General features: G+C 44.7%; 1 protein-coding gene across 1 annotated transcript in view; it reads left to right on the top strand.

Annotated features, from left to right (window-relative positions):
- LOC143925033 (serine/threonine-protein phosphatase PP1-gamma catalytic subunit A-like) overlaps nt 1-12,213 on the top strand; it is a 39,129-nt gene that overhangs the window by 12,183 nt on the left and 14,733 nt on the right. The window contains exons 2-3 of the mRNA XM_077449612.1: nt 6,514-6,645; nt 11,892-12,122. Of these exons, the coding sequence (XP_077305738.1) occupies nt 6,514-6,645; nt 11,892-12,122 (363 nt within the window). The remainder of the gene's footprint in view (nt 1-6,513; nt 6,646-11,891; nt 12,123-12,213) is intronic.

Genomic DNA, 12,213 nt, shown 5'->3' on the forward strand with positions numbered 1-12,213 from the left:
TACTATGCATCGCATAGTAGCCCATTATGTGTCACTTACATGACACAGGAGCCAGCGATGTCACCGCTGTCCCCTGTAGTCCGGCGCATCCATCTTCTCGGTGGGGTCTCTCAGCTCCGCCCTGTCATTCGGCGAAGCCGCGATTACGTCACTCCCGCACATGCGAGCCGACACGCGCGGCATCTCTGTCATTGAAGATGGCACGCTCAGTGCGCCTGCACACCGCTGTCTACGGTGCCTGTCTTCGGGCAAATATCTCCTAAACTGTATAGGTTTAGGAGATATTTCTTGGACCTACAGGTAAGCCTTAATCTAGGCTTACCTGTAGGTCAAAGTGTGTTGTAAGGGTTTACAGCCCCATACACACTATCTGTTTTTCTGCTGAGGGGGGTTTGTTTTTTGTTCCCCCCCCCCCCCTTCAGATTTACCAAAACCATATAATATGAGGTCGAACCTTAGGAGTTCCAATTTGTATGCAATCAGTTGGCCCTTCACTACATGGTTTTGGTCAACTTGAAGGAAAAACTCAACAGCAACTGATAGTGTGTATGTGGATTTAGAGGACAGCGTAGCTCTTACATGTCCGTCCCTGGAGAGATGGACCTGTCATCTGCTGGCTTAGCGAGGATCAGCTGAGCTAGTGGAGTTCATCCAAAACAGGTCCATTCACACAGGGGCAACACTACTTCCAGCGAGACTTTGGGAGGCAACTTGGACACGACTTGAGTAGCAATCGCAGCACAACTTACAAGGCAACTTGAAGTTGCCTCCAGGACAGGGGACTCTGTCAGTGGCCAATCGCATAATAATCAGCTCTGTGGGAGGGAGGGGGTTTGCCTAGAAATCTATCTTTACTTCCTGGAAAGTTGCTTCAGTTAAGACAGGGGATCCGACTTGGAGGCAACTTCCATTGAAACCAATGGGTACAAGTCACCTTGAAGTCGGATTGAAGTAGTACAGGAACCTATTCTGAAGTCGGAGCTACTTCAGTACTTTACGGCGCCTCCATTCACTTACTTTGATTTTATCATGTTGTGCGCCTTTAGGTCGGATCCGAGGTTGCTCCTGTGTGAATGGACTTAGAATGAAGGCTGAATTTTCAGATTCTTGCAGAGGCTCAGTCATGCTTCCTTCATGACACACAGCACATTGTTCCTTGTATTATGTATCCTTCAGGAGGGGCTCATCAAGTAGGTGTCGCGCTTTTTTTGGTTGGAAACATTGTGATTATTAAACTTCTCATGAAAAGTTTCCCCTCTTCTGTGTAGTAGAAGGGCCTGATTGCATACAAACTGAAAGTGTCTAGGTGTGACCTCTATTTTAGGATTTACCTAAATCCTAAAAGAAAACTGTATAATTATATGGCCGGCCTTGGTGTTGAGGTGTGTGTGTGTGTGTGTGTTTTCAGGTCCTCCATGGTAATTTGGGTGGTTTCTGGGAATATTGGCTTAAACTGTTCAGGGTAATAATTGTATACAATGACCTTCAGCTCTGTGTAGCAAGGCGCTGAGCTCCATTACATCAGCCAATGTTCTCCATCAGCTGCACCTTCTGCAGGATTCCCATCAGACCGCCACGAGCTGCACCTAATCTCCACACCTTCTACACGCTTGTAAATCTCTGTCACTGATCTGCCCATTAGTGTGTTTGCTCTGATCTCTGCCTGGCTGTTGGTGTTTGCAGTTGCCTGGGTTGTCGGGCTGGTGTGCCTGCGGTTATACTGGTTTGTTTGCTTTCTCTGGTCACGGCCATGTGCTATCAGCATGCACCTGTATTGTTCCACCCCTGACAGTCAGGACTGGGCTTGTGGGCTTGGGTTGGGCCTGGGCAGGGAGGGGGTCCTGATGGGTTTGACAGTTGTGCCGCCCCCCCCCATGACAGATTAGATCCATTATACAAAAATCTTTAGTAACGAGTACCTGGAGGGTAGGTTTTGATTGTCACTTTATTTTTTATTTTTTGCTCTTTCCCTGTCTCATGTGTGGTTTCAGTCAAACTACATTTTTCTTTCCCCTTTTTAACAAGCAGGACCCTCCTGTACTGAAAGTGTAAAATATACTGTGTAAAGTGTTTGTGTGGGTTTTTTTTTTTTTTTTTTTTTTTTTTTTTTTTTTTTTTTGTTCCAGTATATTTCAAAAATACATCTTTCTAATATATGGACTCGCTCACTCTTGAAACAACAAATGATGTGGCTTCAGAAGAGAGAATTCTTTGCATAGAAAGAATTTGTGAAACACTTTAGTCAAGATCCTGATAACGATTAAGATTTTTACAGCTGCACAATTTTTCATTAATGGTTATCGTGATCTTGACTAAAGTGTTTCACAAATTCTTTCTATGCAAAGAATTCTCTGCTCTTCTGAAGCCATAGCCTTCAAAAGAGGGGGGGGGGGGCTGGGGGGGTCTGCCAAGAATCAAAACATTTATCAGTTGAACTTGAGTATAAACATTGTAACAATTTATCAATGGGATGGACAAGTTAAAAATCTGTATTTTTTTTTTATTTTTTTTCCCCCTTCCTAATCCCCCATCAATGCACATTTGAACTCCTCCCGGACACTTTAAATGTCAAGTGTGTTGTGTTTATTTTTTTTTTTTATTTTTTTTTTATTTTTTTTTTTTTCTCTGTGATTCAGCTAAATATTCACCAACTGTATTTACGTTGCTAGATAGACCTGTTTGTTTTTTTTTTTTTTTTTTTTTTTTTTTTTATTATATATCCCTTAATGTGTTTTACTGAATTGATCACACAGACTGTTGTGATCCATGATGGGACCAGATTCTGTACACAGTTGGAGGAAATGACTTCAGCCTGTTAAATCAACAATAACATCCCTGTAAATGGATTTAAAGCTCTTGTTGCCACGGTTCTGGGTTTGTGAGAGGTCTTCCTGCGGTTGACTGTTTTCCATTATGAAGCCTTTATTTAACCGTTTGAAGGCCAGGCCTTTTTCTGGCTTTTTTTTATTTTTTTTTAGCAAAAAAATTGGCTATATTCTTGCCCCCCCCCCCGCCCCCATTAAAATGCGTGGCTTTTATTTATCCCCCCCCCCCCCCCAAAAAATTTTCAAATGATTGCTATTATTCCCTAGGGAAGTTTTAAGTTTGGGGGTGGGGGTTTGATGTAGTTTTTCTAATAAAACGATAGCCTTAAACCAGAGTTATTATTTTTATTTATTTGCTTCTGTGTATAGAGCACCTTTTTAACCACTTGACCACTGGGCACTTAAACACCCTTAATAACCAGACCAATTTTCAGCTTTCAGTGCTCTCACAATTTGAATGACAATTAATCGGTCATGCAACACTGTACCCATCTGAAATTTTCGTCCTTTTTTTCCCACAAATAGAGCTTTCTTTTGGTGGTATTTGATCACCTCTGCGTTTTTTATTTTTTGTGCTATTAATGAAAAAATACCGAAAATTTTGTAAAAAAAAAAAGCATTTTTCTTCATTTCTATTAAAATTTTTTGCAAATAAGTAATTTTTCTTCATAAATTTGGCCAAAAATGTATACTGCTAAATGTCTTTAGTAAAAATAACCCAAATTAGTGGATATTATTTATTCTGCGTGAAAGTTATAGGGTCTACAAGCTATGGTGCCAATCACTGAAAATGTATCAATTTGATCACAGCTGATGTACTGACAGTCTATCTCATTTCTGGAGACCCTAACAAGCCAGTAATGTACAAAAACCCCCCAAATGACCCCTTTTTGGAAAGTAGACATTCCAAGGTATTTAGTACGTGGCACGGTTAGTTTTTTGAAGTTGTAATTTTTTCCCACAATTCTTTGCAAAATAAAGATTTTTTTTATTTTAATTTTTTTTCACACCAAATTGTCATTTTACCAGGCTATTTCTCTCACACGGCATATACATTCCACAAATGAAACCCCAAAATACATTCTGCTGCTCCTCCTGAGTACGGTGATACCACATGTGTTAGACTTTTACACAGCCTGGCCACATACACAAGTCCAACATTGAAGTAGCAACTTCAGGCGTTCTAGGAGCATAAATTACACATCTAATACCTCAACCACCTATTACACTTATGAAGGCCCTGGAGCACCAGGACAATGGAAACGCCCACAAAGTGACCCCATTTTGGAAAGCTAACACCCAGGTGGGCACAGGTGGGCACAGGTGGGCACAGGTGGGCACAGGTGGGCACTGGTGGGCACAGGTGGGCACTGATGGGCACAGGTGGGCACTGATGGGCACAGGTGGGCACTGATGGGCACAGGTGGGCACTGATGGGCACTGATGGGCACTGATGGGCACAGGTGGGCACTGATGGACACAGGTGGGCACTGATGGACACAGGTGGGCACTGATGGACACAGGTGCCACTGATGGACACAGGCGCCACTGATGGACACAGGCGCCACTGATGGACACAGGCGCCACTGATGGACACAGGCGCCACTGATGGACACAGGCGCCACTGATGGACACAGGCGCCACTGATGGACACAGGCGCCACTGATGGACACAGGCGCCACTGATGGACACAGGCGCCACTGATGGACACAGGCGCCACTGATGGACACAGGCGCCACTGATGGACACAGGCGCCACTGATGGGGCACTGCAGTGGCACAGGTGGCACTGATGGGCACAGGTGGCACTGATGGGCACAGGTGGCACTGATGGGCACTATAGTGACTTTGGTGGCACTGGTGTGGCTCTGGTGGCACTGATGGGCACTATAGTGACTTTGGTGGCACTGGTGTGGCTCTGGTGGCACTGATTAGCACACAGATGGCACTGGTGGGCACAGGCGGCACTGGTGGGCACAGGCGGCACTGGTGGGCACAGGCGGCACTGGTGGGCACAGGCGGCACTGGTGGGCACAGGCGGCACTGGTGGGCACAGGCGGCACTGGTGTGGCACTGGTATGCACTGGTATGCACTGGGGTGGCTCTGCTGGCACAGAGGTGGCAAAGGTGGCACAGAGGTGGCAAAGGTGGCACAGATGTGGCACAGGTGATAGATGGCACTGTTCTGGCACTATTTGGGCACTGCTGGGCACTCACGGTTATTTTTTATTTTCACTGGAATGTTCTCCTCTCCTCTCAGGCTGCATCGGTGTGAGGAGAGGAGACTGATGACCTTAGCTTGACCCGGCAAGCCGAATTGTTTACATTTGTGATCGCTCCGTCATTGGACGGAGCGATCACGTGGTAAAGGACCGCTGCCATTGGTCCTTTACCGCGATCCGTGTTGCGCCGGGTCCCGTGAACTCGGCGAGCACGGATGTTCCGGCGTGCGCGCCCCAGGGGGCGCGCACGAACGATTCTCCGGGAGGCCGTTAATTAACGGCCTCTCAGAGATAGCAAACCGACCTATAGCCGTTAATCGGCTATAGGCCGGTTATTAAGTGGTTAATATGTGGTGGAAGGTGAGATTCTCATCATAGATCTGCAGGCAACAAATATGCATGCTATCATGTTATGGACCAAAATCTCTGAAGAATGTTTCCAACACCTTGCTGAATCTATGCCACCAAGAATTGGTGTTCTCCCAGCACTCTCATCCCCGACTGATTTCATTGGGAGTTCTCAGCCCCGCCCCCTGCTATAGCTGTCAGATGGGGAGAGAGCCGGAAGGTGCTGTGAAATCTGCTAGAAATCGTATACGTGCATTAGGGGTGCAACGGCTCGTCAATGATCCGGATGGCTCACCCCGCTCGGATCGACACACCGCGATCTGCAGAGCGACTCCGCGGTCTCGGTCTTGGGGAAGGCCGCGGCTTCGGCCTAGCTCTGAAGCGGCGGCCATCTTTCTACACCCAGGCTGTTTACACTGATCGCTCCAACGGTTGTGTCATGATGCCGGTTCCTCTCTGTACAGTGGAGGGGAGAGATCCAGAGATGGAAGCAGCCATTCCTCAATACCCTGCAGTACCCAGCAATACTCTAGTAATACTCTGCGATACCCTGCCATACTCGGCCAATATTACAGTGGGGGAGATTGTGGATATTGCAGTGGGGACTATATGGTGGTGGAATTTTCACAGGTTTTTGCAAATTTTAATTCTGATCCGCGAGGGGTTTTTTATTTTTTTTTTTTTTTTTTTTTATATCCGTTGCACCCCTAACGTGCATGCATACTCTAACAATGGGGATGATATAAAGATCAGACACATGGTGGCTTAACCACTTTGGGGCAGTTCTAGAGGCAAAAGGGGGTCCCACCCAGTACTAGCAAGGTGTAAAAAAAAAAAAGTACATCAGGCTGCCAAGGTAATTGTAGATCACCAACCAAGATGTAAGCTTCCTCCATCTGTCATTTTTTTGTTTTACTGGATTTCACTTGCTCTTTGTATTTTGCACTGAGGTTTCCCCATGGCTACAGTAATGAGGTTGCGTTGCAGAAAATGTTTTCCTTTTGCAATTGGACACTTTTTGGATTTTGAAGTAGGGAAATGAGGTATTAAAAGCTTTGTACATGTATATTGTATGTAATGGGATATTGATGGTCTTTGCACCAATTCTGTGTCTTCCAGTAAAAGGATGCCGTCCAGGGAAGAACGTTCAGCTGTCGGAGAATGAGATCAGAGGGTTGTGTCTGAAGTCTCGTGAGATCTTCCTGAGTCAACCCATCCTTCTGGAGCTGGAGGCCCCGCTGAAGATCTGTGGTGAGTGAGAGGTGGAGGACGCGGCTGAGTGTTGGTGCCTGTGTCTTGTGCAACAGAACACATTGCTCTGATTAGGTAAACCTATTATCCTCTCTTCCATGGGTGACTGGGCTGGATTGGGTGCTGTGTGGAAATAGGAGAAACGTTGTTGGATGTGTCTCAGGCCTGAATCCACACACGTGAGTTGTAGTAAATCGACCTCGCCAAGGGCAACATTTTAGTGCAGCTGTACATGGATGGTAGCCAATCGACTTCTAACTTAAGCTTTGATAAATAAAAATCTAGAAGCTGGTTGCAGAGCTGCACCAGATTTTGCATTCTCCAGTTTTTTACTAAATCAGCCCTAGTGTATCTTAACTTGCATTAATTCTCCCTCTCTACGAGACTCTGGTCTGGCCGCACCTGGAATATGCTCTCCAGTTCTGGGCACCAGTCCTCAGGAAGATGTACTAGAAATGGAGAGAGTACAAAGTAGAGGTCGGCCGATATATCGGCCGATATTTGCCGTTTTTTAAATAATCGGCATCGGCCGATTTGTGCTGATAAAAAGCCGATTTAGAACTACAGCGGGACTTTGAAATGACTTCTGTATAGAATGGTCTAAGTTGACTGAGTCGTCATAGCAACCCTTTCCTCCACTCTGGGCAGGCTGCCAAGAAAAGAACAAAATGATACAATGTTTACACTTATGAATGAATGAAGTCATCTCAGTGTGTAGAAGTTCTCAGTTTAACCACTTAAAGACTAAATCTTTTCTGACACTTGTTGCTTACAAGTAAAAAATCCTGTATTTTCTGCCAGAAAATCACTTAGACCCCCCAAAAATTATATATATTTTTTAGCAGAGATCCTAGGGAATAAAATGGCGGTTGTTTCAATATTTTATGTCACACGGCATTTGCACAGAGGTCTTTCAAATGCATTTTTTTGGGAAAAAAAAATACACCATTTAAAAAATAAAAATAAAATAAAAACAGTAAAGTTAGCCCATTTTTTTTTTTTTTTTTTTGTCCAAAAGTTTTGACTACCTGTTTTTATTTTTTATATATATATATATATATATATATATATATATATATATATATATATATATATATATATATATATATATATATATATATAATCATACATACAAGTAAACTGATTGGAGGTTTGTTTTGTTTAATAAATGTTTAAGTGTAAGAAATTTTCTGTATCACGTATGAAGGCCGCTTTCACACTGGAGCGGGCAGGCGTTGATGGTAAAACGCAAGTTTTAGCGGTGCTATTTGGCTGCTAGTGGGGCACATATAACCCAGCTAGCGGCCAAGGAAGAGGTTAAATGCGCCCATGAAGCACCGCTGCCAAATCGCATTGCATGCGCTTCGGCAGTGGTGCCCATTCATATCAATGGGCAGAAGTGGTGGATGAGCGGTATACACCACTCCAAACGTGCTGCTTGCAGGACTTTTTTTTTAAGATCCTGCCAGTGCATCGCCTCAGTGTGAAAGCACTCTGTCTTTCACACAGACTGCAGGGGAGCCATTTTACAGGCACTTTACAGGCGCTATTTTTAGCCCAAAAGCACCTTAAAACGCCCCAGTGGGAAAGGTGTGTTAGATCAAGGGGGATTAAAAATAAATAAATAAATAAAATAAAATCGGCCTAACATATCGGCCCAAAAAAATCGGCATCATATATCGGCTATCGGCCGCCATGATTTCTAAATATCGGCATCGGCATCGGCCAGAGAAAAACCCATATCGGTCGACCTCTAGTACAAAGGGCAACAAAGCTGATAAAGGGTCTGGACGCTATTGGTTATGAGTGAAGGTTGCAAGGCATCTGACCCCTCTCTGCTCTGTTAGAACACAATAGGACAGCAGAAGAGATTGCTGCCCTGACATCAGATTGTTAGTACAGCAGCTCCGACCTGAGCTGTCAGTTTTGTTTCTTTGTTGAAACTGCTGGGTTGAATGGGGGGAAAACTAGTGTGTACAAGGCTTTAAAATACATGCTCACTGGTTTAAAAAAATAAAATAAAAAAATTGCTGCTTCCTCTGAAATTTTGTGTGGGGTGTGTTTTTTGTCTAGTGTAGATGGACCCTGAAGATGCAATACTTTGCCCATATATTGGAGGGGTGAAAACGCAGGAACATGCAACCTATTTATCCTATAATATGGACACACAGATTACATTACGGTCTGCAGGAGGCTGACATTACACCATCTTCTAATGGCAGGTGCAATGCTTTTACAGGCTCCTAATGTAAACTGTTTTGTGTTTGGGTGTTAATGGAAATTATCCTTAAAGAGGAAGTAAACCCTGATTGGTTTACTTCCTCTTTCATTCCCTGCAAAGCATAATGGACTACTATGCATCGCATAGTAGCCCATTATGTGTCACTTACCTGACACAGGAGCCAGTGAAGTCGCCGCTGTCCCCTGTAGTCCGCCGCATCCATCTTGCTGGTGGCGTCTCGCAGCTCCGCCGCTGTCATTCGGCGAAGCCGTGATGACGTCACTCCCGCGCATGCGCACGGGAGTCGACACGCGCGGCAGCTCCATTCTTGGAAATGCCGCGCTCAGTGCACCTGCGCGCTGCTGTCTACGGTGCATGCGCCGTAGACAGCGGTGCCCGTTTTCGGGCAAATATCTCCTAAACCATATAGGTTTAGGAGATATTGCTTGGACCTACAGGTAAGCCTTAATCTAGGCTTGCCTGTAGGTCAAAGTAGTTTGTAAGGGTTTACAACCACTTTAAAGTATAACTATAAAGGCAAAAACTTTTAGTTTTGGGACTAGTAGAGATGGCACGTTTTGTTTTCTGTGTGCCCATTGACCACTTGTCGACCATGTCACGCAGATGCACTGCGGCACAGTGGCTTCCCTGGGCGAAATCCTGTACAGAGCCTGCTCGCTGCACGACAGGGGAACGATGCGTGTGGCCGGCAGGTACGATCACCACTGGTCGTGTGTGTAAAAGCACCCCTCAAAAAGGGCTGTAGAAAGATTTCTACAGTCACCCGGAAGCCTAGAACATCTCAAAAAAGCATCCCCCCCCCCCCCCCCCCCCCCGAGAGTAATATGGCTAGCCAGAGTGAGCCATCAGGAGTGACAAGTGTTGCAGCCCCTGTATATTTGTGTGTGTGTGTGTGTGTGTGTTTTGTTTTTGTTTTTTTCTCCAGGCCTCACGGCTTATGCTAGGGCTGGTACATGTGCGTAGAATCTTAAATGGCTGAAAAATTGGTCAGCCGAAGCGCCATGCAAAAAGTTCTTGGCCAGTTTCCCATTTCACGGTAAACTGCTATTTGGAGACTATCTGGATAAATACATCCAAAGAATTTCTAATGGGAAAAGTTTTTTTCCTTTTTACCCGTTAAGCTTTTTTAAGCGTTTTTTTCTTTTTAGATGAGCTGCTTCGCCAGTGCCAGGAGCATCGGCAGCCAGGACAGCCTCCACCGTCAGGTTCAAGAGGCCCTGGGGGAGGAAACATACTAAATTCTCCTTTTTATGAAGGGGCGGGCGCCCCCGCTCGCTCGAGTGGGGAGAAGACTTCTGCAGTTTTCAAGGGGTCTGGCAGGAACAATGTCAAGACAGGTGGCTTCCTCAATATCTCTAGGTTACAAACTAGGGTTCCGAGAATTCAGTTTTCTTGGATCAAATGTTCCCGGAGATCCAGCAAAAGTCTTTCTAGCTTTGGATTATCTCTTGTCTCAGAGTGATATTGGTGGTCCCCTTGGAAGAGTGAGGATTAGGGGGTTTTATTCAGACCTTTTTCAAGGTACCAAAAACAAACTGGGATGTAGGACCCATTTTAGTTCTCAAAGATCTAAACCGGTTTTTGAATATCTGTTTTCGCATGGAGCCAGATTAAGGACTCGAGGAATGATACTAGCTTACTTGGACGATCTACTCTTGATGGATCAGTCGGTAGCCTGCTTAAACTAAAGTTTGGTCACTGCCGTCAGCTACCTGGAGTACCTAGGTTGGATTCTCAACCTAGTGAAATCCTCAAAGCCATCAAGGAGTTTGCAATACTTGGGCTGATCATGGATACAGTTCAGAAGAGGGTATTTTTTGCCTCAGGAAAGGATCGGTTCCATAAGGCAATTGATTTAGTTGGTCAAAACAAAGAATCCTATTTGACTTTGCATGAAATTAAGAAATGGTTTTGAAAGAAGCCACCATCTTTCCTATGTGCAGTTTTATTCAAGACTGCTGCAAATTGGTATCCTGCCTTCTTGGAAAAAAGTTCCAAGCTCTGGACTTCCCAATGCGTTTATCCCCCAAAGTGTGTCAGAGCCTCAATTGGTGGTTTATATCCAAGGATCTTCAAAAAGGAAAATCCTTTCTACCAGTTACCTGGAAGGTGGTTCTGGGCTGGGGAGCAGACCTGGAAAAAGTGTCTGTCCAAGGGAAATGGTCCAAATCAGAAATTACCTTGCCCATCAATTTTCTAGAGATTCGGTCAGTACGCCTGGACGCTCAGACTATGTAAATGTCCTGTCAGAATCCAATCCGACAATACCACAGCAGTGGCCTCTATCAATGACCAAGGGGGCACAAGAAGTTGTGCGGCCCAAAGAGGTGACTCATAACCTATCTTGGGCAGAAGACGACATTCCTTGTCTGTCCACAATCTTTCCAGGGATAGAGAATTGGCAGGCGGGCTACTTGAGTCGCCAACAGTTGTTCCCGGAGGAATGGTCTCTTCACCCCAATATCTTTCTGTCAAAGATGGCGAATTCTGGTCGTAGATATTTTGCGTCCAGGTTCAACAAGATCGACAACTTTGTTTTAAGGATAAGGGATCTGATGGCATGTGGAACAGATGCCTTGGTTTTTCCGTGGGATCAGTTTTCACTGATCTATGCGTTCGCCCCTGGGGTTTTTAAAACGACTTGCCTGTAAAATCCTTTGAAGTATATCATGGGACACAGTTCCCTCCCTCCTTTAGTACACACGTGTTGCTTTTCTATAAAACTGAAGTACTCCCAGTAGTAGGGGGTTATATAGGGAAATGCACTTTTTGTCTTGGGAGTGTCAGTGTCCATCATCCACATAGTAACTACTATGGCTCTGTCCTGTGATGTACTTCAAAGAAAAGGATTTTAAATGGAAATGTTTTGCCTATATAGTTCTACTTTTAAAGTGTATCCAAAGCCTTCCTTCCTTTCATTGTAAAGTGCTATTCTTATATTACAAAATTAGTGGTCTTCAGACTTGTATGAATTGGAATTGATGTTTGTTCTCCTCCTTCCCAGGTGATGTACATGGACAATATTATGATCTTTTAAGATTGTTTGAATATGGCGGATTTCCCCCAGAGAGTAACTACCTTTTCTTGGGTGACTACGTGGATCGTGGCAAGCAGTCTCTGGAAACAATTTGCTTGTTGTTGGCATACAAGATTAAATACCCAGAAAACTTCTTCTTGCTACGTGGGAATCATGAGTGTGCCAGCATCAACCGAATCTATGGATTCTATGATGAATGTAAGTAGGAAACCCCAACCAATAGGGCTTTTGTTTTTGTATTTTTCTCTGTGCGTTTTGAGGAGTTCAAGGCTTAAAGCTTGGCTCCGGA

The sequence above is a fragment of the Lithobates pipiens genome, unplaced genomic scaffold (assembly GCF_037356315.1).
Source record: "Lithobates pipiens isolate NorthernLeopardFrog02 unplaced genomic scaffold, aLitPip1_a1.2 Scaffold_22, whole genome shotgun sequence".
Taxonomy (NCBI): domain Eukaryota; kingdom Metazoa; phylum Chordata; class Amphibia; order Anura; family Ranidae; genus Lithobates; species Lithobates pipiens.